Here is a 26,604-nt window from a genome sequence, read left to right as displayed (position 1 = left end):
GGTACCTGGCATTTCCTGAGATAGAATAAAGCGCAGTTGCATTCACTAAATTAATTCCCAGGTGAAAAGATTTTGGCCACAAACCAGAATTGCACTGACTAAACCTACTGTAGGGAGCAACTTTGTACCCCTCTCGCAGGTCTCAAAAATGTTTCCATAGTGCACTTTCCTAATAATAACTGAATAAGGTCTCCCTGCAATGACAAATTTCATAAAGAAGCATAACCTATAGTCATCCCCTGTACAAATATGGAATCAATGCAGAGAGACATTCAGTGGTTTGGATTTTCATAACACACAAACACACATTCAGCATTACATATTAGAATATATTTAACATTGATAGTGCCTTCAAAAAGTATTCAACCAGAAGTTTGCACATGTTAGTGTTATACAACATTAAATCACAGTGGATTTCATTTGGCTTTTTTTGACTCTGATCAACAGAAAAAGACCCTTTAAAGTCAAAGTGAAAATAGATCTCTACTAACTGTTCTAAATTAAATGCAAATACAAGACAAACAATTTGATTGCATAAATATGACATCCCTGGGGCGACACGGTGGCGCAGTGCTAGCCTCGCAGTAAGGAGACCTTTGTTCGCTTCCCGGGTCCTCCCTGCATGGATTTTGCATGTTCTCCTCGTGTCTGCATGGGTTTCCTCCCACAGTCCAAAGACATGCAGAATAGGTGCATTGGCAATCCTAAATTGTCCCTGGTGTGTGCTTGGTGTGTGGGTTGTGTGTGTGTGTGTGTGTGCCCTGCGGTGGGCTAGCGCCCTGCCCAGGATTTGTACCTGCCTTGCACCCTGTGCTGGCTGGGATTGGCTCCAGCCGACCCCTGTTACCCTGTGTTAGGATATAGCGGGTTGGATAATGGTTGGATGGAAATATGACATCCCAAAATCATCACTGGTGCAGCCCACTGGTTTTTGAAGTCCCAAAGTTACTTCAATGGAGATCACCTGTCTTGGGTCGTATTTGATTGAAGTATAAACTCACCTTATCTGGAAGGGCCATCTTGCAGTCACTCAGTATGGTGGTGAACCTACACCTTGAAAACAAAAGAACACTTCAAGCAACTCTGTGAAAAAGTGACTGAAAAGCACGAATCAGGGAATGGAGACAAGACAATATCCGAGTTACTGAATACCCCTTGGAGTCCAGTTAAATCAATCATTAAGAAATGAAAAGAGTATGTCAGAGATGTAATCTGCCTAGAGCAAGCCGTCCACAAGAAGTGAATAATCGCGCAAGAAGATAAGTGAGGGAGGCCACCAAGAGACGTATGAGAACTCGGAATGAATTACATGCTACTGTATTTGAGATTGAAGAGACTATGCAGACAAGAACATTGAATAGGTACTTCACCAGTCACAGCTTTACGGGAAGATGCAAAGAGAAAGACACTTTTTCTTTTTTCTTTTTTTAAACACACACATGACATCTCAGCTAGAGTTTGTTAGAAGGCACATGTGGAATTCTGAAGTCATCTGGAAGAAGTTTCTAGGATCTGATGACACCAACGGTTTGGCCATTATGCTAAACACAATGTCTGGTGTAAACCAGATATTGCACATTATCAAAAAACACACCATCCACATCCACCGTGAAGCATTGTGGTTGTAGCAGCATTCTGTGGGGATGCTCCTCTCAAGTAGACCCTAGAAGGTTTATGAGGAAACTGGGCAAAAAGAAAGCAGCAAAATCCACCAAAAACCTGATGCAGTCTGTAAGACATCTGTGGTTTGGAAGATTTGTTTTCCAGCTAGACAACAACTTCAGGCTTAAAGCCAAAGATACAGAGGAATGGCTTCAAAACAACAATGTTGATGTACTGGAGAGGCTCAGTCAGAGTCCAGATCTTAGTCCTACAGAGAATTTGTGATGTCACTTGAAAATACCTGTTCACTCAACTAAGGAAAAAAATGTCCATGTCCAGATGTGCAAAGCTGAGAGAGAGACATGTTTACAGAGACTGGTGACTCTATTAAATACTGTTTTGAAGGGGGTTAATACTTATGCCATGGATTAGTTTGCATTTTATATTTGTAATTCATTTTAACACTTTGCAGAGATTTGTTTTCACTTTTACATTATTTTTTTTTCTGTTACTCACTATCAAAAAAGTTAAATCCACTGTGGTTCAATGTTTTAAAAAGAATAAAATGTGAAAACTTCCAAGGGGGTAAATACATTTTCTAGGTACTGTATCTCAGTGGCATTATGTATGAGACCTATTGTACAAAATATTCATTCAAATTCCATTCACTGCAGCTCTAGCCCTTCTCATTTTCTGTGTCTTGTGAATTACTTTCTGCATAACTTTTATTGTATCAGTTTTTATTTTGGATTATTCTATTTTGAATTCTTTCAGAAATATTGATACATTTTAGAAAACTGAGAAAATCTAACAAAAAATCTTATATAATTATATATTTGATTAGTTTAGTCATGGGGTGAAGCCTGTGCGGACAACCCCAATCACAAGATGGGAAAAGAGCAGACCAAACGTCAGTCTGCCATATGGCGCACTCATATGCACACATAAGGATAATTCACAGTTGTCAGTTTACCAGTTAACATAATCTTTGAGACATGGGAGGAAAGTCAAACCTGAGTAAAACAAATATGGATCAACAGTACAGAGTAATGGGGATTCTGGAAGAGAAGTGAAGAAGAGAGTGCAGGCAGGATGGAGTGGGTGGAGAAGAGTGTCAGGAGTGATTTGTGACAGACGGGTATCAGCAAGAGTGAAAGGGAAGATCTACAGGACGGTAGTGAGACCAGCTATGTTATATGGGCTGGAGACGGTGGCACTGACCAGAAAGCAGGAGACAGAGCTGGAGGTAGCAGAGTTAAAGATGTTAAGATTTGCATTGGGTGTGACGAGGATGGACAGGATTAGAAATGAGTACATTAGAGGGTCATCTCAGGTTGGACGGTTTGGAGGCAAAGTCAGAGAGGCGAGATTGTGTTGGTTTGGACATGTGCAGAGGAGAGACGCTGAGTATATTGGGAAAAGGATGTTAACGATGGAGCTGCCAGGCAAGAGGAAAAGAGGAAAGCCTAAGAGAAGGTTTATGGATGTGCTGAGAGAGGACATGCAGGAGGTGGGTGTAACAGAGCAAGATGTAGAGGGCAGGAAGATATGAAAAAAGATGATTCGCTGTGGCAACCCCTAATGGTAGCAGCCGAAAGAAGAAGAAGTGCTGAAGGTTTGATGCAGAGGTGTGTCAATTCAAGATGAGTGGCTCTCTTGGTTCACTGAATACAAGACATGAAACAAGCCTGGATGAGGCACCAGTCCATTTCAGGACCGAAATTAATTTAACATGCATGTCTTTGGAGGGGTGAGAGGAAAACTGGAGTGCCTAGAGGAAGACCATCATAGACATGGAAAGAATGTGTCAAATCCACACAAAAAAACTTACCAGTCACGATATTTAAACTTTTAGCATTAGATGTGTAAGTCACCATCTCTAAGCCCTGAGCCACTGTGCTGCCCACTTTTCTAAATATTAATGCTTAAGTTTTTTCTTATTATTTCTGTGCTGTTCTTTAGGTATTTGGTCAAGTTTCTTGCTAAATTAGCCGAGCTGCAAGAAATCAATAAAATGTCTCCAAGCAATATTGCCATTGTCCTTGGTCCCAATCTGCTGTGGTCACAAAATGAAGGGTAAGTATATTTTTGGTAATATAACCATTTTTTATGAACTTCTGAATTCTGCTTTCTAAATTCTTGCTCTTTAACTAATGCCAAGCTGTGTTTAAGTCTTGGCTCTCTGCTGAACCTTAATCCTTCTACCACAACACAAAAAAATCAAAACAATTAAAATTTCATCAGCTGTTTGTTGTTTGTTACCGCTTAAAGCACCATTTTATGAATGCATGGCTTTGTGTGATTCCTTTTGATTTGCAATGTACAAACAGAGCCAGCGGATGGCTGTGCCAGTGGGAAATTAATCCTATATGGACAACAGAAAATGACAGCTGCAAATGCAACATTTCAGCTTTTGAACAATGGGTTTTGTTATGTTAACATTTTATTTACCTACAGCAAATGAAATAAGTTCAATATTTAAAAAAAGACTGAACCTTTGATAAATTGCACTTTATGTCAAAAGCCTTACAGCACTGTAACTTTAAAAGTATGTTTTTGATTGTCAGAAAAATGTTGGAAGTAACAAAATCCTTGCGCTGTTAAGGAAAATCTATTGGCTTTTATTCTGAAACATAAAATACAATTTTAACAGTCCAAATGTAATCCTCTCCCTTTATTCATGTGGCAAAGGGACACAGCCACCTTGGACATGGCTTCAGCATCCTCTGTGCAGGTGGTCACAGTGATTGAGCCTCTTATCCAGCTAGCTGACCAACTCTTTCCTGGAGGTAAGTTCCTAGTTGAGTTCCACACTTTTAATAATGCTTAGGGGATTTGAAAGTTAAAAAATCCTGCGAGAAGGGACCTTAGCACTGTGAATGATACTTCTGGAATAGGCTTCAACCATCACATCTATATATATATATATATATATATAAACTCCAACGTCTGTCTCTCTGTTTGTATGTCTGTCCGCTTTTCACGAGAGAACTACTTCACAGATTTAGATCGGCTTTTTTCTATAATTTTATAACATCCCATTTAATTTTGCGACTTTTGTCATCGCTCTAAGTAACATAGTTCCCTTGCGGTATCGATTTATTCACGTAAATCCGACAGAGAGGCTGAGGGCCAAGGGGAGGGTGAAGAAGGCGGGGTCCTAGTGATTGGCAGAGATATCACGGCCACGTGCTCTTCTCCCCATGCGGGGGACGCTCTCCTGTCAGAGCTGAACACGATCAGATCCCTCTACCCTGTTTTGCTTCTTCATGTCTTAGGGATGTGCTATACAATTTGAATCTGGAAGAAAAATTCAAAATTTGCAAGTGTGTAATTTTAGCTTTTGGAACAGTTTCATCTTAATGATCCAATTTTTTTAAACTGATCTGATTAAAATTAATGATGACTTTAAAAAAGCAAAGATCATTTTGTATAAATGACACACTGGTGATGTTTCATTGAATTGGACTGGGTTTGACAAAAATAACCGTTTGAGTGATCAAGAAGAAACATGTAAAGTACATGCAGGTAGATATAAGGTGGGCAGCACTGACTGACAAGAAACAAACTGAAAAATAGTGTTGTACTCTGAATGCTCATCTTTGTACCTTCTGTATATATTGTGGACACTAGGGGTTGCTGTTGCCCCGTGAAACCCACCAGACAGATGTCCAGGACACACATGTAAAACCACTATGTATAATCTTTAATATTTTTCTTAAATAAAGTGCACAAAGCACCACACACACCACAATTCACCAATATCCAGTAATCAATAAGCACAATATAATAATCCTGCTCTCCCAGCAGCTTCGTCACCCAACCTCCCAACTCTGGCTCCCTTTGCTGGGTCTCCAACAGTCCTTTATATATTCTGTGACCCGGAAGTGCTTCTCCTCTTCTTCCAGGTCAAACGCCACATCATCCTTCCTCCATGACTCCGAAGTACTTCCGGGTTGTAGGAGAAGTAGAAGTCCCCAGGTCCTTTATGAGCTCCCCCTGGCGGCACCCACGGCACCCATCAGGGCTGAGAAAATTGACTCCATGTCCCATGATTCCCTGTGAGAATCTGGGGTACATTTACTGTCCAGGGGAGCTGCCACCTAGCTCCCTGGGGGAGGCAGTGTCCTGGAAAGGCTGTCCTTCTCCACTCTTCCCATTCTGGGACGTCCCGGCCAGATTGAGCTTCCGGCCATCTATCACAATATGTAATTTGTTTTTACATATGCATCTTTGTTTTGGCATCATTTTGGGTTTTACTCTTTGAATGATCGCCACCAGTCTTTATGGTGGCAGTCATGGTGTTTAAATTCATTGGTCATGTCACATTGCAGTCACAATTCATACCGCATCATCTTCGTCCACCAATATAAAATGGTGGCACACAGCTTATGATATCCATGTACTGGAATGAATTTTCTAGAAATTTCTCTTCCTCTCTAGTGTCAGGAGAAGCAAAAAGGCATTCCCAAGAACATTTAGTGTTTAAACCTTTGCTTTGTTTCTTTGACCTTTATATTTGTTTTGCATATTAGATCTTTCTTTCTTTCTTTCTTTCTTTCTTTCTTTCTTTCTTTCTTTCTTTCTTTCTTTCTTTCTTTCTTTCTTTCTTTCTTTCTTTCTTTCTTTCTTTCTTTCTTTCTTTCTTTCTTTCTTTCTTTCTTGGCTCAACTCACCTATATGTCTGATGAGGTCTTGACTCCCTGTGCTCATGAAAGACCCCGGGGCATCCTTTGTAAAGAGTAGGGTGTAGGGTGCCTGGTCATTCTGGTAATCTCCCTTTCTCTAATTGGGTAACAATCTCTCTGACCCCTTTAACATAAATTACTAATGTGTGCTGAGCACACTGGAGCGGCTCTGCCCGTGTAGTAGTGAAACAGAACAGCGAGGAGAGGGCCCTGCCAGGCTCCCCACTGCTAACATCACACTTCCCCCTTGGCCCACATCCTCTGTCTCGGATTAGCAAGCAGATTCTTAGCGCGATGAGAGAAGTCATAAAATCAACTGGAATGTTAAAGCAAATTATAGAAAAAAACCCGATCTAAATCCGTTAAGTAGTGCTGTGAAAAGCAGGCAGACAGACAAACGTTGGATTTTATATACTGTATATAGAGAGATAATGTACTTATTTACTTATGTGACTATTTATGTATAACAGTCATGCTGCTGTCTGACCTCTGTGCTCTTAAAATGACTTTCTCCACAGAAATTCCCATATGTGCTATCAAGCCACTGCAGATTATCCAAAATGTAGTGTCCCGTCTTGAATTTAACCTACCAAGATGGGCACATGTGACTCCTTTCTTCAGGTCAATATGTTGGCTCCCGTTAGCAGCACACACTAAGTTAAAATCCTGGATGTTTGCCCACAGAGTACTGTATATATATGGAGACCCTGGTGAGGTGCTAGCGCTCCTTCTTGCCCACTCAGTTCTGGCAGTAAACAGAGCCTGGTGATGCCACCTCTGTGTGGTATCAAATCTCAAGCCAGACTCTCTTTTTATATGCAGCTCCTATTTCATGGAACGAGTTTCCCACCTCAAGCCAAACTGCTGATTCCCTCAATGTGCTTAAGGAACGATTGAAAACCCTACTGTTCTATGAATATTTGTAAAGTCGTTAAGTTACGTTTTTTGCTTTGTGGATATCTGTCGTATTGTTTATTAGTCATTTCTTTGTTTTGTTAGCTTTATAGCTCTTCACTTGTGGCGATCAACTTTTGTAACGTGTCCTGCTACACTTGTTCAAAACAGTTCTAAACTGGTAGTGCTCGATTATGTTGACCTCCTTTGATAAAAGCGCCTGCTGAGTAAACAAATGTAAATCTATATAAATGAGGCAGTGGAATCGTTCTTGCAAACAACTTTCAACTTCTATTTTCATTCCTTCTTCATCAGCTTCTGTTTGCTTGTAGAAATCAACCCTTCTTCTCTCTCACTGTCTCTGTCTTTTTCTCAGCCAACCCAACACACACCTCACAGTCTTTCTACAGCCCAGACAGTCTCCATCACTGCACAGGACTCTCTTTCAAAGCCACTTTAACATCTGCCTGAATAGTTAGCCCCTGGCAAAGATAATAATAATAAGTTGCATTTATAAAGCACCTTTCACAAACCCAAGGTTGCTTTACATATAGATGGGGAGAAAAAAGAAAAATAAAGACCACACAGAAGACAAAAGTTCTTTGAAGAGGAAAGCTTTGAGTTGAGATTTAAAGATGGAGAAGGAGTAGAAATCTCGGAGAGACTGAGGAAGAGAGTTCCAGAGTTGAGGGGTCATAACACTGAAGGACCTGCCTGTCTCCCAGGGTGGAGAGTCTGGTGTGTGGGACAGTAAGGAGAGGCCTGAGAGAGTGACAAGGAGTGTTAGGAGCTGTGAGGTAGAGAGGGCCAAGGTTACAGTATGTAGGGCTTTGAAGGTGAGAAGCAGAATCTTGAATTTCATCCTGGATGGAACTGGTAAACAGTGGAGTTGGGAGAGAGCAGACGAGATGTGAGCAGAATGCTTTGTATGGGTGAGGACTGGAGTGGAGTTCTGAACGTACTGTAGCCTCTGTATAGATTTTGCAGGGAGGCTGATGAAGAGGAAATTACAGTAATCAATACGAGACATTATAAAACAATGAACCAGAGTTCAAACATAATTAAAGGACAAAAATGGACAGAGTCGAGTATTGTTACGGAGATGATTGAATGAAAATTTGGACAGAGGCCTAATGTGTAGCTCAAAATTAAGTGAATTAAACAAAATACCAAGGTTTCTGAGAACAGGAGTGAAAACCCTTAATTTCATGTGGTCAGACTTCACACACCATCTTGAGTTCTGCAATCTGAAGTTCAAGTTTTTAAGCCAGTTTGTTCTCAAATACATTACAGTAATCCCTCCTCCATCGCGGGGGTTGCGTTCCAGAGCCACCCGCGAAATAAGAAAATCCGCGAAGTAGAAACCATATGTTTATATGGTTATTTTTATATTGTCATGCTTGGGTCACAGATTTGCGCAGAAACACAGGATGTTGTAGAGAGACAGGAACTTTATTCAAACACTGCAAACAAACATTTGTCTCTTTTTCAAAAGTTTAAACTGTGCTCCATGACAAGACAGAGATGACAGTTCTGTCACACAATTAAAAGAATGCAAACATATCTTCCTCTTCAAAGGAGTGCGTGTCAGGAGCACAGGCTGTCAGAAACAGAGAGGAAAGCAAACAAATCAATAGGGCTGTTTGGCTTTTAAGTATGCGAAGCACCGCCGGTACAAAGCTGTTGAAGGCGGCAGCTCACACCCCCTCCATCAGGAACAGGGAGAGAGGGAGAAAAACAAAACAGTGAAAAATCAATAGGTGCCCTTTGAGCTTTTAAGTATGTGAAGCACCGTGCAGCATGTCGCTTCACGAAGCAGTTGCACACAGAAGGTAGCAACGTGAAGATAATCTTTCAGCATTTTTAGACGAGCGTCCTTATCGTCTAGGTGTGCGAACAGCCCCCCTGCTCACACCCCCTACGTCAGGATCAGAGAAAGTCAGCGCAAGAGAGAGAGAAAAGTAAGTTGGGTAGCTTCTCAGCCATCTGCCAATAGCGTCCCTTGTATGAAATCAACTGGGCAAACCAACTGAGGAAGCATGTACCAGAAATTAAAAGACCCATGTCCGCAGAAATCCAGCAAAAATATATTTAATTGTGCTTACATATAAAATCCGCGATAGAGTGAAGCCGCGAAAGGCGAAGCGCGATATAGCGAGGGATCACTGTATTTTGCCTGTTTACATGGCATGACACTCCAGTGGCTAAATGTTTTATTTTGTGTATATGTTTTCTGAACAGGCAAACAAAAAGCAGCAGCATTTATGATGAAAATGTTAGCAGATTAAAATGAAGTAAAATAAAATACTGAAACATCACCTATCAGCCTATTTCTCAATACAGAGAACGACTTTGGAGAAACACAAATGCCAGAAGCCATGAATACCAATGTTTCGGATGAGATGAGTCTTTCTGCACTAAACATCAAGGAGGAGGTTCCTGTAGCAGAAGCCCCACCAATGCCACAAAAGGAAACAATTTCAGACAGGTACATTTAAACTTATATTTCAGGTGGTCTGTAAAAGAGTGTCTAAGACACAGGGAGCGATAGACAGAAGAACATGACCATATATTGGTTTGAATCAACCACTAGTAATCACAGAACCTCAGGTGAAATGTTGGGGTCACCCAGTTTGCTTCATTGATATAAAGATAAAAAGAGCAAACACGTAATGGCGCAAAAACAGAAGAAATCAAATAAGTCATGAGCTATTGTAGTGTTTAAATATGTTTGCCAGGCTTGTCCTGCCTGTGAACTGCCACCTTCTAAGGGTTCCCCCTTTTTATAGCTCCTGGACTGGAACGGGTGGGGTTTATTGGACTGTGGGTGGAAAAGGAGATAAGGTGATTAGTGATCGTGACCCCTAATGTCCCTGGCTGGTAGCGCTTACCTTGGAGGAGCTGGAAATGTGACCCTCTGACATACATGCATGACATGGCATTAGTAGCCACATTTTCAAGATGTAAAAATAAATGCAATGGGCATAGTGATTTTTTTTTATATTTTAAACTGTGACCTTATTTACGTATTATATTGGCTTCCTATATTTGAGTAAATGTCATATTTTCTTGGCTTAAAGACTTGAACAAGTCTGTGTGGAAGTCATGCTGAGAGCACTGGTGTTCTTCTCCTCACATTGAACCATGCAATAATTCAATTAAATAACCGAAGAGCACTATCCAATGTAAATAAAACTCACACAGTACTGTAGGGTGTACACTTGGGTTCTTATAGAGCAGGCATTAGCTACATCTTGAACTAATGGCTACACTCATCTTGGTGCCATTTCTATCTAGTCAACCATACAGGCAGCATATACTCTACCCAGCTTAAGTCCAAGACTCTTCAATTTAAAAATTTCTGTACTGAGAAATTCAAGTGACTAATTAGATCAAAATCAAATCATCATTTAAAATAAAGATTACGATAGTTTGGCACTTAGTTCTGTTTCCCAGTTCATAAGCAGCAGAATCTTGAAGTTGCAAGGCCTAAAATAGAGCAGGCATGTGGGGTGATGCGACAAGACAAGACAAGACCCGTGGCAGCACTTTGATAAGGCCGATATTTTCATTTAAAGATATTTTTTGACAATACAAAATAATACCAAAAAATGAAACTTAATTGTAGACCTTAAGAAATACATGAACACCCTGTTCCTTATATATACACTAACTTTAAAAACTGAGAAACATTTTCATTTCAAGTTTCAAACTGCACGTAATGCAAATCCGCACAGCTTTGTCACACCACTAACTTCTGAGAATCATGTACATTTCAAAGCTACTTGTTTGTGCCTGATACTGTCATTTATTTTCTGGACTTCAATATTGTGTGTATTTATATATATATATGACTAGCAAAATACCCGCGCTTCGCAGCGGAGAAGTAGTGTGTTAAAGAGGTTATGTAAACATATATATACATATACATATATACATATCTACATATACACATATCTACATATACATATATATACATATATATATACACACATGTAGACATCCACATATATATATACATATATATATACACATATCAACATATATATACACATACATATACACACATACATACACACACACATATACATATATACATATACACATACATACATAGTGCGTTGTAACACGGGCTGTGATTGTTACATGGGAGGGAGACGACAAATCACAGCTTCCCGCTTTCTAATCGGGCCTGTGATTGGTGCTTTGACTGATGTCCAGATCCCACAGTATCTCCCCTTAGGAGAGGCATTAGGGAAGTGTAATTGAATAGCGGTGCTGCAAGTTTAGCTTTACACCTGTTTTTAAGGCTTATTGACTGAAAGGGGCTTTCATGAAAAAGTTAGGGCTTTGCTACAGGATACACCCTCCACAAGTTAAGGAAGTAAAAATAAAGGTATATATTTCTGTTTTATTTAAACCTTTTAAGTTTGTATGCGGGCGGCATGGTGGCGCAGTGAAAGGTGCCAGTTTGGAGACTCGGGTTCGCTTCCCTGCGTGGAGTTTGTATGTTCTCCCCGTGTCTGTCTGGGTTTCCTCCGGGTACTCCGGTTTCCTTCCACAGTCCAAAGACATGCAGGTTAGGTGCATTGGCGATTCTAAATTGTCCCTGGTGTGTGGGTGTGTGTGGGTGTGTGCGCCCTGCGGTGGGCTGGCACCTTGCTCGGGGTTTGTTTCCTGCCTTGTGCCCTGTGTTGGCAGGGATTGGCTCCTGTATTTAGGATATAGCGGGTTGGATAATGGATGGATGGACATTTGTGTGCATAGCCCCATTTGCCCGTTTTCATTTTTTTTCTTTCTTCAGTAATATTTCAGCAAACCCGGAGCTTGTCAGTTCAAATCCTGGTACTGACACCACTGTGTGACCCTGAGGAAGTCACTTCACCTGCCTGTGTTGCAAAAAACAAAAGTAATGTAACAAATTGTACCTCAGATGTTGCAAGTTGCTGGAATAAAGGCATAAGTCAAATAGATAAATATGTATTATACACATAGGAACTATTCATTTATTTTCAGTTAAGTCATCTGCAGCAAACCTTTATAAATGAGGGTTTCTCCTTTTTAGATAGTGCAAACTGTTTCTTCTTCATTGAGGTTTTCTCTTGGAGAGCTTTTTTCATTTCATTGAAAATGAAAGCAGCAGCTGCCAAAATATGTAGCTTTCTTATTAATTTTTCAACATTGTGGAAAATAACTTTATAAAGTAACATAAAAGGTTTAAATACTGTACTGGTTATCCTTTTACACTAAAATATTACTAAAGAGATACAAAAAAAGTAAAATGCATATGTTGTTTTTCTTTAAGGAGATTAAATATTACTGAAGAAAGAAAAAAAAAAAACTAAAACAGCCAAATGGGGCTATGCATACAAACTTAAAAGGTTTAAATAAAACAGAAATATATACTTTTATTTTTACTTCCTTAACTTGTGGAGGGTGTATCCTGTAGCAAAGCCCTAAGTTTTTTCGTGAAAGCCTGTTTCAGTCAATAAGTCTTAAAAACAGGTGTAAAGATATTGACAATAAGCTACGCAAACCCACCAAGACATGGAATCGTTTAAATCAAGGAGCTGCGCTACCTTGTTCCAGATCGGCCCCAAGGCGTTCATATTTTTCCAAAGCAGTTCTGGTCTACATCGGCATCTGTAGCTGAGTCAAAAAACACCATCCCATACTATTAGTTAACGATTAACACATTTCTATATGTACTGTAAGCATACAATACAACTGATAATATGTTGCGCTTATTTATCTGGTGTACCGACATTTTTGCGCATTTAACGGCTGAAATCCAACGTGGTTTGTGCCCTTCAGAATGAAAACAGTTTGCATTTACCTTTTTAATAAAAGGCGAGCTTTTAAGCCTGAGAAATCACCCCGTAAATGCACACGTGTAATTGCACATGTGTTAATATGTTTGCTTACACAATATTAAAAGACACTCAACAATTGACGTCATTTACCTGAAAAAAAAACTAAAACAGCCAAATGGGACTATGCATACGAACTTTAAAGGTTTAAATAAAACAGAAATATATACCTTTATTTTTACTTCCTTAACTTGTGGAGGGTGTATCCTGTAGCAAAGCCCAACTTTTTTCGTGAAAGCCCGTTTCAGTCAATAAGATTTAAAAACAGGTGTAAAGATATTGACAATAAGTTACGCAAACCCACCAAGACATGGAATCGTTTAAATCAAGGAGCTGCGCTACCTTCTTCCAGATCGGCCTCAAGGTGTTCATATTTTTTCAAAGCAGTTCTGGTCTACATCGGCATCTGTAGCTGAGTCGAAAAACACCATTCCATACTATTAGTTAACGATTAACACATTTCTATATGTATTGTAAGCATACAATACAACTGATAATATGTTGAGCTTATTTATCTGGTGTACCGACATTTTTGCGCGTTTAACAGCTGAAATCCAACGTGGTTTGTGCCCTTCAGAATGAAAACAGTTTGCATTTACCTTTTTAATAAAAGGCGAGCTTTTAAGCTTGAGAAATCACCCCGTAAATGCACACGTTTAATTGCACATGTGTTAATATGTATGCTTACACAGTATTAAAAGACACTCAACAATTAACGTCATTTACCTTCATTCCCGCGTTTGAGTCATGCTGTAAATTCTTACTGTGAAATATAATTGACAAATAATTTGGTGAACGAACTTGTGAAGAAGGTGGAGCTGGAGTATTACCTCACTTCATTAACGAAAATGCCGTGATGTGCGAAAGGGCGGGGGGAGTGTGGGGGTTGACGGAGAATGTTTTCTTCAGTGCTCTTTGGGGCTCCTCCTTGTTTTCAGTTCACGTGATTACGTAGGAGGCGTGATGACGCGATACACGACTCTGCCTCCTCCATTATAGTCTATGGACAAAAAAGAGGTTCCAGTTATGACCGTTACGCGTAGAATTTCGAAATGAAACCTGCCTAACTTTTGTAAGTAAGCTGTAAGGAATGAGCCTGCCAAATTTCAGCCTTCCACCTACACGGGAAGTTGGAGAATTAGTGATGAGTGAGTGAGTGAGTGAGTGAGTGAGTGAGTGAGTGAGTGAGTGAGTGAGTGAGTGAGTGAGTGAGTGAGGGCTTTGCCTTTTATTAGTATATATATATAATATATATATATATATATATATATATATATAATATATATATATATATATATATATATATATATATATATATATATTGATAGGTGGAGTGGTGGCTCTGAGGCTAGGGATCCGCACTGGCAATCGGAAGGTTGCCGGTTCGAATCACCGTAAATGCCAATAGGGACTGTGCTCTGTTGGGCCCTTGAGCAAGGCCCTTAACCTGCAATTGCTGAGCGCTTTGAGTAGTGAGAAAAGCGCTATATAAATGCAAAGAATTATTATTATTATTATTGAGGCAGATGGCTGGGGATCCTACTCTGCCGGGACACCTGGAGAATGGAAGGCCCGGGAGAGGAACGATACCTCCCCCGGGACACAAGAGTGCAGCCGCCCTGGTTTGCATCGGGGCCACGGGATCGGAACTTAGAAGCTCAACCCTGTTGGGGTCCATTGGCACCGCCAGGGGGCGTCTGGATGGTTTTTTATATATATATATATATATATATATATATATATATATATATATATATATATATATATATATATAAACTGATTTTTTTCACTTTGTAAATTATGTTGATTTCTGCAATGTTGTTAAGGTGTCAGTCACAGGTACATTGTCTGTTAAATGTCTCTAAGTTTGCACCACGTGTGTTTCGTTAAAAGGGGCAGACCCCTTTTGCCTTGCAAGACAAAGTTTGAAACTGGCAAGGTATTTAGAAAAGAGTGCCAATGAGTGAAACAGCTGAGTTTTGTTTTGCCTTTTATTCTGCAATTGTAAAAGTGATTTTTTTTAGCTGAACTTTACTTTTCCCAAAATACTGTATATTATTTATTTATTTTTTATTTTGCTTTGGTGTTATGAGATGAAGATACACTGTATCATGGGAGTACTGCTTTTTGAAGCTTGTATTACAATATGCATTTTATGTGGATTAAGGGTATCATCTCATGTCTAGAAAGGATTGGGGGGCAGCAAAAACCCCCAGGGAAAACAGCAATGTTACAGTTTGATCCCTTTAATACAAAACATGTTTCTGTAAAAGGTGGGTTTGTTTACAAGCTTACGTATTGTGCCTATGAGAAGAACAACTACTTGATCAATAAAAGCTGGTAATATCAAAGCTTGCCGAAGCAAGCAGATCAAAGAGTTGCAGAATGCAACCAAGCTTGCTTCACTGGATTTAATAAAGTTTTACATTTTTCTTCCACACTTTCTATTTATCTGCCTATCTGGAAATTTTAGATATTGTAATGCTTCATGTTCTATAGGAAATAAATTTCGAGTTGTGTAATGTGATTAGAAAGGCCTGAAAGTTGTAAATGTATTATGCATCATGCAGACTGATGTCTTGTAAATAATGATTGATTTATCTATCTATCTATCTATCTATCTATCTATCTATCTATCTATCTATCTATCTATCTATCTATCTATCTATCTATCTATCTATCTATCTATCTATCTATCTATCTATCTATCTATCTATCTATCTATCTATCTATCTATCTATCTATCTATCTGTTCTCAGCTTTTCAATAAGCACAGCTAGCTCCATAGAAAGCAACGCTATTCCAATCATAAAGTCTGGATCAATAAGCAGACGGACGAGCCAATGGGAAAAAAGTCCTGATCGGAATCTTTCTAGAGAAGAGCCAATAAAGCAGGCACCCACACCTCACACAGAAGGGCCAAAAATAACAGAAAATGTACCAGCAACATTGACAACAAAGCCTAAACCTTCCACTGGATCCGGAGCATCGCCAAAGCCAGGTAAGAATTTGAGGGATGCATTACGCATCTATCTCAGTGTATATATGCATTACCTGCTTGGTCATCTCCAGCACATGAGTTAATCTCATGATTGTGTATTGTGGTGTTGTATGAATTTTCTACTTTGTCTCTGTGGACTTTTTCAGTTTGCTGTTTCATTCCAAAGACATGTTAGGTTCTCTAGTAATGCTAAATTGGACTACATGAATGGGTGTAAGAATGTGAATAAGTCTACCTTGTAATGGACAGGTGACTCCACCTGGATTGGTTACCCTCCATGTGTTTAATGCTAACAGGACAGGCTAGGGGTACATTAAAAAAGTAAGTTAACATTTTAAGTATTTTAAATTAAATCCATAGGATCTCTGGGTTAAAAATCAACTTGAATAAGAGTATATTTCCTAGTGAATAGTTCTGCATGTCAGATTAAACAAGATCACAATATTGAATTACCACAGATTGCTTCAGATATAACATGTGTTTCAGTGACAAAAATGTGTAAAACCTTATTCAAATGTAATTTCTGCAATACATTGAAAAGGATAAAACAAGATGACAACGGGTGGTCATCTCTGCATCTTACAGTACTTTAACTGGAAGAATTAAAATAGCTAACATACAGTACTGTAAGCAGTGTAAGTGGTTATGAAGGATATTCAATTAGATTAGATAGATGAAAATCAGATACATTTGGCATTTTGCACATTCTAAAAACACAAATTTAAAAATAATGCAACTTTAACATTTAACAGCCTCTAAATGTAGAAAAACAAACAGCTGTAAACACAAGAAAAGATTGCACCATTTCCCTTCTTTATTATTGTTTTCCGTAACCCAGTAACAGATGAGTAGGTTAGTAAAATAAATTATTATTATTATTATCTATATCACTCAGAGGGGAGGCCATTCAGTCCATCAGGCTTGTATATTTAACTTATAGCTAAGCTGTCCCAATGTCAGTCAGTCATTTTCTAACTCCTAAACACTTCTTAAAGGTTGCCAAGGTTTTAGCTTCAGTTACCTGGCCTGGTAGTTTGATTCAGATTCCCTCAAATCTTTTCATAAAGGAGTGTTATCTGCCTTCAATCCTAAATGCACTTCCCCTTAACCCCCATTGGTATCGCGTAAGGATAGTGGTTGTTCACTTACTCCTGAAAGTTGGCTCACCTCTTCTCACTCAGGTATAGAATTTTCCTTCTGCATGCAATGCAATTAATTCCTTCTAATTTGAAGAACATTCAGATGTCACAGTGGTGAACCAGCTACTGTTGCCACCTCACAATAATTTGGGTGTGTCTCCAATGAGCCTTCTGTTCTGCGTATTCTATTCATGTTTGCATGTGTTGTTTTTCTCAGTTCAGCAGTTTCCTCCTATAGTTCAAAGAAATACTGTATGATTGATAGAGTGAGGCAATTTGCTGCTGGGTGTGTTATTTGTAGTGATAAGTGAAATAGTAGAATTACAATTTACATAGTTTTGCAGAACTGACACTAAAATTCATTTCACCGATGATTTTTGCAAATGTGAAATGCAATACACACATAAAAGAGTTTTGGGGCAGTTTTAAAAGTTTATTGGGGTAGAAAACAATTATGGTAATATTGCTAGACACCAGTAAAATTAATTCTTTTAATGTCTCTCATTCACATCACCATGGAGAAGACTAGTGTGTGTGTTTTTTTTCAGTGACATGCTGCATGTTTTTCATATGAAGACCCATCAAATTGAGAACATTTTTTCAAATGGGAAAAATCTCACTACACAGATGGCCTCTCTACACCACTCTCCATTATTTAGGAGCCACCTCTTCCTTTTTGTTGATTCCTGCAGAAGAGTTTGAGGATAAGCACTGTCAAAGCGCCATGGAGCTTCAAATTTCATGTCTTTCTCTGATACAGTGCATCCGGAAAGTATTCACAGCGCATCACATTTTCCATATTTGTTATGTTACAGCCTTATTCCAAAATGGATTAAATTCATTTTTTTCCTCAGAATTCTACACACAACACCCCATAATGACAACGTGAAAAAAGTTTACTTGAGATTTTTGCAAATTTATTAAAAATAAAAAAATTGAGAAAGCACATGTACATAAGTATTCACAGCCTTTGCCATGAAGCTCAAAATTGAGCTCAGGTGCATCCTGTTTCCCCTGATCATCCTTGAGATGTTTCTGCAGCTTAATTGGAGTCCACCTGTGGTAAATTCAGTTGATTGGACATGATTTGGAAAGGCACACACCTGTCTATATAAGGTCCCACAGTTGACAGTTCATGTCAGAGCACAAACCAAGCATGAAGTCAAAGGAATTGTCTGTAGACCTCTGAGACAGGATTGTCTCGAGGCACAAATCTGGGGAAGGTTACAGAAAAATTTCTGCTGCTTTGAAGGTCCCAATGAGCACAGTGGCCTCCATCATCCATAAGTGGAAGAAGTTCGAAACCACCAGAGCTGGCCGGCCATCTAAACTGAGCGATCGGGGAAGAAGGGCCTTAGGCAGGGAGGTGACCAAGAACCTGATGGTCAGTCTGTCAGAGCTCCAGAGGTCCTCGGGAGAGAGGAGAACCTTAAAGAAGGACAACCATCTCTGCAGCAATCCACCAATCAGGCCAGTATGATAGAGTGGTCAGACGGAAGCCACTCCTTAGTTAAAGGCACATGGCAGCCCACCTGGAGTTTGCTAAAAGGCACCTGAAGGACTCTCAGACCATGAGAAAGAAAATTCTCTGGTCTGATGAGACAAAGATTGAACTCTTTTGGTGTGAATGCCAGGCATCACGTTTGGAAGAAACCAGGCACCGCTCATCACCAGGCCAATACCATCCCTACAGTGAAGCATGCTGGTGGCAGCATCATGCTGTGGGGATGTTTTTCAGAGGCAGGAACTGGGAGACTAGACAGGATAAAGGGAAGGATGATTGCAGCAATGTACAGAGACATCCTGGATGAAAACCTGCTCCAGAGCGCTCTTGACCTCAGACTGGGGCGACGGTTCATCTTTCAGTAGGACAACGACCCTAAGCACACAGCCAAGATATCAAAGGATTGGCTTCAGGACAACTCTGTGAATGTCCTTGAGTGGCCCAGCCAGAGCCCAGACTTGAATCCGATTGAACATCTCTGGAGAGATCTTAAAATGGCTGTGCACCGACGCTTCCCATCCAACCTGATGAAGCTTGAGAGGTGCTGCAAAGAGGAATGTGCGTAACTGGCCAAGGATAGGTGTGCCAAGCTTGTGGCATCATATTCAAAAAGACTTGAGGCTGTAATTGCTGCCAAAGGTGCATCGACAAAGTATTGAGCAAAGGCTGTGAATACTTATGTACATGTGATTTCTCAGTTTTTTTATTTCTAATAAATTTGCAAAAACCTCAAGAAAACTTTTTTCACGTTGTCATTATGGGGTGTTGTGTGTAGAATTCTGAGGGAAAAAATGAATTTAATCCATTTTGGAATAAGGCTGTAACATAACAAAATGTGGAAAAAGTGATGTGCTGTGAATACTTTCCAGATGCACTGTAAATCTTTATTTTGTGATTGTGAGATTGCTATCATAATTGGGAATAGTACTACCAGAACAAAATAATGTTTACATGTGGCAAGACATTGATTAATTCATTCCCTTCGCCATCAGAGTTGTTTATTTAAATATTAACTGACAGGCATACACATGTGTAACTAATGCATATAAATGCCTCCAGATGTGACACTTCACCTTTCTTCTTGTGTGAATGGTGTGAATTTTTTTTTTGTGTTCAGCAAGACACCGAGTTTCACTGTCAACTCAACTCTGTATAAATTGTTTAGCTCACCAGTGGTTAGTAGATTGGCCTCGGCCTTTGCACCAGTTGTTACCAAGATAGTATTTGTCTCCCTGTGTTACTGTGCTGCATAAAGAAGATTCAGAAATTGCCTTGCAGAATGGTTGACTAGATGAATTTTGTTCATAGGCACCACTGAAATATGCTATCATTTTAGCTATTATTCTGTATATATAAAGACCTTAAGTACTATATACTACTAGCCTGATGCTACCTGGTAAAGATAGGTAATAGAATAATGTTTCAAATATTTGCTGTCTCTTGCCCTACATGCACTTTCAGCTACTTTCCTTGGTATTCAGGTGCGCACGTGTGTGAACGTTTTGTCGGTAGCACATTTCTTTACTCTAAAGAGCGAAAACCTCCTTCTTAGACTCTGTCGTTATTTTCAAGGCATCTTTCTCGCAACCTGTCTGCACCTATGCTTGCCGTCTTTGAAGGTGACTCTCCTCATGCCTCCCATGGTGTTTTTCCTCTGGCTCTTCCTCTTTCGTCATGTCACCAAAGCTAAAATGACCAATCAGATTGCTCAGAGGGACTGAACACACAGACTTTAGTGTTTTACTATATAGAAGATATTCCTTTAATGGTAACTATACATTTGAACAGCAATGCTTTTTTTGCAAGTCTAAGATCTTTTTATGTCTTACTAATTTTTCATACCTATTTGACCTTTTTTGAGAGGTTATGAAATGAGAAATGCCATTAAAGATGTTCCACATCTCACCTTCTAGTTAACTTTTGTCACTTTTGTGGTGTGAATGATTCAGCCCGGACACAGACAGACACGGACTCTGACTGTTCCAAAACACACACGTTTATTGCACAATTCTTCACCTGCACAAGACACAGTGCACAAACAACCAATAATAATGCTTACCGTCCTTTTCTTCTCTCTTTCTCTCTCTATTGCCACTTCTACTGCACTCCTCGCAAGCTTCGTCCTCTTCCACCTGACTCCCTGAATGGAGTGAGGCAGCCCCTTTAATAGTGCACCCGGAAGTGCTTCAGGTGCTTCCCGATTAACCTCTAGGTGTGGCGGAAGCGCTGCTCTTGAATCCAGCTCCTCTTCAGGGAACACTTCCGGGTGTGGCAGAAGTGTTGCAGATCTTGTTTCCAGAGCTGTCCAGGTGCCCCCTGGCAGTGGCCATGAACCACAACAGGTTGGAGCTTCTAAGCCCCAAGCCCGTGGGTGCCCTCTCATGTCCTAGGGTATAAATTGCCCTTCTCCTGGTACCCTGTTTCTCCAGGTCTCCCGGTAGGGCACGATCCCCAGCCATCCATCACAAAGGCCTAATTGTATATTATCAATGGACTTTCATTCCATAGACAATAGTTAACCTTCACTGTTTATGAGACTGCATTTACGCTCAAAATATACCTGTGTAAATTTGACTCAAAATCCTTGACGATGGTAGTTGGCATGGAAGACACTATTAAATAAAGAATAAAAAAGATTGATTAAGTAAAAATGAGTGATCTGGAATATATGGAAGGATCCATATTCATTTTTACTTAAGAAAACTCAAAACAGATTTAGCACATTCTTCCCATTTCTCGGTCAGTTTTTTTCTCCTGCATCCCAAAGGTATGCATGTTAAAGTAATTGATGAAAGTTAGTTGGTCCAGGATGTTAGTGGGTGGGATGCCCTGACCACAGTTGCTTCTTACTTTTCACCAGATATTGCTGAAATAGGGTCATGTCTCCCGAGACCCTAAGTTGGGCTGAACAGGTTTGGAAATGTTATGTTATTCCAGTATGCTGGTACTTTTTAGGCTCTTTAGGTTTCTTATAATTAGATTTGATGAATGGTTCAAATTTCACCCCATCCATGCCAAAAAAGTTGAAAATTGGTGTAAAATATTCTAAATTTTCTTCTTTTTCTTTTCAAGCTAAAAGAGGTGTAATGCAGAAACCAGCTCTGAGTCACATCAGGTATCCCGAATCACTATCAGCGAGTAAGGCTGTCAGCCGGAACCTGAGCCTTTCTAGACCCCGAGGGCAAATGAACAGCCCAGGTCCATCAAACATCTCCAGGTCATCATCTTCTGTTCAAGATATATCTACAGCCAAGAAGAAAAAAACAATTGCGGGGCCACTTAAAGCTCCAAATATTCCACCTCCTTTGCCACCATCACAAAAGACAGTCAGCAAACAGATGTAATCGTTTATGTGTTAATGATCCCCATTTCAGATTGTCCTGAGAAACAAAAGGCTGATTGAGTTCATACAAATCTGTTTTTCAACGTTGGAGAATGTCTTTCTCTTTTTTTCTGAGTTTATTATAAAGCCACACCATATCAAAACATCTGGATCTGAGTTAGTCACTTAGAACATCAGGTAAAATATCACACTGGACTCAGATTGCTTCTAAAAAGTCAAAGTTGTGGTTGTCTTTATTATACAGTCATCAGTACCATAAGATTTACTTAATAAATATGCAGAGTTTCCTCAAAATACTAGTATTGTACAGTGTCTTGTAGAATGTGTTAATCTTATATGTGTTTTTTACATTTTATTAAGTAATTGTCTAACTCAGTTAATAACATACAGTATTTATAATGGCTTTTTGACATTGTCACACAACTGTATAATGTTAAAGTCTAATGAAATGTCTCGACTTTTTTACTCATAATTAAAAAAATATTAAAGTATTACATTTTGTTACACTTGCTTGCTTTTTAAACAATGATCTAGTTTAAACTTAGCTTCTTTGTGATTTAAATGGAGTCTTCCTAAGGCCGTCACAAATGGCTGGAATGATTTCAAATAGAAATGCTACTGGGAACTGTAATGAAATCTTATTTAATGAGCACAGCCATGCAAGAAAAGCCTTGTTAATGATACTTTCGGAATAGTTTCAGGCAGCACTGAATCTGATGAAAGACTAGGCCTGGCTGGCCACAGGACATCTCAGCACAGAAGGAAAGGAAATAAGTTCTTATGGTGAGTTTAAAAAGGTTTCACCCCATAGGAAATATTCATATTTTATTATTATACAAGGGTGCTCTGCCCCCTGCTCGCTTCGCTCACCAACCCCTGGGTTTGGTTAACCAGATATACAATTTAAATTCATGGGAATTGTAACAAATTCATTACTTTTACTTTTGCTTTAAAACTTCAGTAAAAACAATATTTTGAATTAACTTTTCTTCAAGATGGCATTGAATTTTGATTCTGTGTTTGGACTTGCATCGTGACAACGCAACGTATAACTACCCATGAGTGAATATCGTTTCTATCTCTCTGATAAATAAACGACTTTTTCGAATGTTTGTCCCTGTGATTTGTTAATTGTCATAGCAAAAGCTATTCTCACGGGAAACTGTAAACGTTTTAATACTGTATGAATGGCATATCAAGATCTCCTTTGGGGTCTAATGTTATTCGCGGAATAAGTACTACTTTACCTTTCTTGTCGCCTGTTAAAATTAAGTTCTACTTACTCTTTGCCTTTTATTTCTGTGTCCGATTGTACCTGGACCATCTGTGGAGCTACTTGGTGGCGTCAGATGCACCAATACATAACATCTCAAAGGTTCTCAATTTGATTCAGGACTGGGAACCGTGCAGGTCAGTAAATGGCATCAATGCCTTTATCAGCCAGGAATTACATACATGCTCTGGCTACATGAGGCCAGGCATTGTCCTGCACTAGATGGAACCCACGGCCCCCTTCTGCACCAGCTGAAGGTCTGACAATGGCACTGAGGATTTACCTACAGTTACTGCACTCAGGGTACTGTTGTCTAGCACGGTGACCTCCAAGGATATGCCTCCCCAGACCATCACTGACCTATCGTCAAAACAGTCATGCTGGATGATGTTGCAAGCTGCATAATGTTCACTGCGGTGTCCACAGACTCTTTCTCATCTGTCACATGTGCTCAATGTGAGCCTGCTCTCATCTTTGAAGAGAATGGGGTGCTAATGGTGGAGCTCCCATTTGTGGTATTTTCTAGTGAATGCCATTTGAGCTGCAAAGTGATGAGCTGCGATCACTACACAAGGTTGGGCCCTCATGCCACCATCATGGATGACTCTGGCAGTGCTCCTCCTGTTCCTCCTCGAACCAAGGAGTACATTCCACTCCTGCTTCTGGGTTCATGCCCTTCAATGGCCCTATCCAGATCTCCTCATTTAATGGCCCATCTCCTGGATACACAGTACACTTTTTTGAGGTGGCACTTGGAGGAGTTGGACTAACTGTGCAGCCTGAATCAGCTGCAGGTACTGCTTCATGCTACCATTTGTGACATGCACACTAGCAAAATGCAAAACGTGAGAAGAATCAATCGGGAAAGATAAGATGACAGCAACTGTCTGTGGCCACTACCTGCAAAACCATTCCCTTTTTGGATGTTCTCTTGCTGTTGCCTCTCCAGTGCACCAGTTGTCACCTTCATTTGCACCAAAGCAAGTAAAGTTGATTCAGAACTGCTTGTGCTTCCTAACTGGACAGATTGCTATCCCTGAAGTTTAACTGTCTTGCTGTTAGACTGTGATGAATAAGTGTTCCCTTCATTTTTTGAGCAGTGTATATAATATACAGTATATATCTTTACATGTGCTACATCAAATAATTAATGAAGTGGCTTCCTTTTTATCATGGAAAGTCTTGATGAATAAACATTAAAAATGTTGCCCATTCAAACTGACAGAGCTTGAGAAAAACTTCCTGAAACGTACATTCTGCAAACCTGTAACAGTCACATGTGTCTGTGTTGTTCACTTTTCTGGTTTCTTTAATGTCTGTAACCGTAAGCACACCATATAGGTTTGCAATTTTATAACAAACCAATTAAAAATGGTCATCTAAAGAAGTGGTGGAGTCTTACATGGAAATCAGCTTTTATTGGAGACTGGCTAGAGGAAAAGGAAAGGAGGCACCAAAATTGCCTGTGTGGAAAGAGGTGTGTGAACAAGTGAATGGGTCGTGCAACCTACCATATTGGAACCACCAGGTGAGTCCATCTGTATATACAGATAGATAGATAGATAGATAGATAGATAGATAGATAGATAGATAGATAGATAGATAGATAGATAGATAGATAGATAGATAGATAGATAGATAGATAGATAGATAGATAGATAGATAGATAGATAGATTCAGAAAGAATTCAGACCCTTTCGCTTTCAGCACACTTTATTGTGTTGTAGTTTGAATAAATCTACCATTTTTGTCCATCAATCTGCACTCAATAACCCATAGTGACAAAGTGAAAATATTTTTCCAGATGGCTTACAAATTTATTGAAAATCAAAAACTGAAACCTCTCATTCATATACAGTATACTTTTTAAGACCTGTTGCTGTACTGTTCCAAATTGTGGTCAGCTTATCCTGTTTGCTTTAATTCTCCTTAAGACACGTCTCACTCTTGATTGGAGTCCATCTGCTACAAAATTTAATTGATTGGGCTTCATTTAGAAAGGCACATACCTGTGTTTATGATGTCCTACTATCCACACTGCATGTCAGAACAAAAACCAAGCCGTGAAGTCCATGGAACCCTCTAGACTTCTGTGATCAAATTGTGTTGAGGCATCGATGAGAGCGAGGGCCTGAAATCATTTCTGAAGTTCCCAGGAGCACAGTGGCCTCTACAATTGTGAAATCGAAGACTTTCCATTTGGAATTGTTTGGAATGTCAAGGAATCTTCCTGACCATCGAGCCAAATTGAGTAACCAGGCCAGAAGGGCCTTGGTCAGCACTCGCCTGTATATACTATGCCTACAATTTCCACAAACAGAGAGTTTTTCTGTAAGAAAAGAGAAAAACATTTTTGGCCTCATAAAAAATAAAAATGTATGCTGTGGGCCATGAAAATGGAGGAGAAGCTCACAAAACTTTGGACAGAGCAAAAATGTTTATTAAATGATTTTGTTGTGCTACAACAGAATGGTGCAGGAAAAAAAGATGTTCCATGTTGATGGATTGGGGACATGGATTGGCACTCCAGCCACTGTAAAAAAACTCCCAGTGTTCCATTCCATTTGAACTAATATGGTGCTGAGGTGTCACCCATTGCACGGCTGTGCTCAGGTCCTAATTTGGGATCCTGAGGCAGTTTGTTGTATGGTGGGTGCAGCAACACGCTCTATCAGTTCATGTGCCCAACTTCTCCACTCTCTCATGTTGATTGGCTGCCAAAAACCACAAATCCTCCACTCCACCCAGCAGCTCTGTTGCACTCCCTTCCAACTCCAGCTCAATCTGCTGAAGTTTCCCACAGTCCTTTTATATTCCTTGACCCGGTAGTGCTTCTGTCCCTCAGTCCATGTGGTTTCATAGCACTTCCGGGTCAGGTGGAAAACTCTCCATCTTCTTCAGCCCGGAAGTGCCTCCTTTCTTCTGTCCCTGTGACTAGGGAGTACTTCCGGGCTATAATAGAAATCATTGTGCCTCCCTGCAGCGTCCCCTGGCGGCCCCCATGGTATCCAGCAGGGCTGTGCAGTAAAACTTCATTGTCCATGATGCCCTGCTGGAATTCGGGGCACCTCCATGTTGCAGGGAGGACTCCATCTAGTGGCGTGGGTTTATTGGCTGGGATAAACTGCCAGCCATATATCACTCTATCTATCTATCTATCTATCTATCTATCTATCTATCTATCTATCTATCTATCTATCTATCTATCTGTCTGTCTGTCTGTCTGTCTGTCTGTCTGTCTGTCTGTCTGTCTGTCTGTCTGTCTGTCTGTCTGTCTGTCTGTCTGTCTA

General features: G+C 39.9%; 1 protein-coding gene across 1 annotated transcript in view; it reads left to right on the top strand.

The window, feature by feature from the left end:
* Positions 1–22,904, top strand: part of sh3bp1 (SH3-domain binding protein 1) — a 111,024-nt gene extending 88,120 nt beyond the window's left edge. Inside the window, exons 14-18 of the mRNA XM_028815260.2 lie at positions 3,565–3,678; positions 4,294–4,391; positions 9,528–9,672; positions 15,814–16,055; positions 21,771–22,904. Coding sequence (XP_028671093.1) covers positions 3,565–3,678; positions 4,294–4,391; positions 9,528–9,672; positions 15,814–16,055; positions 21,771–22,042 — 871 coding nt within the window. The 3' untranslated portion in view covers positions 22,043–22,904. The remainder of the gene's footprint in view (positions 1–3,564; positions 3,679–4,293; positions 4,392–9,527; positions 9,673–15,813; positions 16,056–21,770) is intronic.
* Positions 22,905–26,604: the final 3,700 nt, after the last annotated feature.

Source organism: Erpetoichthys calabaricus, chromosome 12, assembly GCF_900747795.2.
Source record: "Erpetoichthys calabaricus chromosome 12, fErpCal1.3, whole genome shotgun sequence".
In the NCBI taxonomy this organism is placed as follows: domain Eukaryota; kingdom Metazoa; phylum Chordata; class Cladistia; order Polypteriformes; family Polypteridae; genus Erpetoichthys; species Erpetoichthys calabaricus.
Note: the sequence above shows the minus strand (reverse complement) of the source record. Positions and strands in the feature narration are given on the sequence as shown.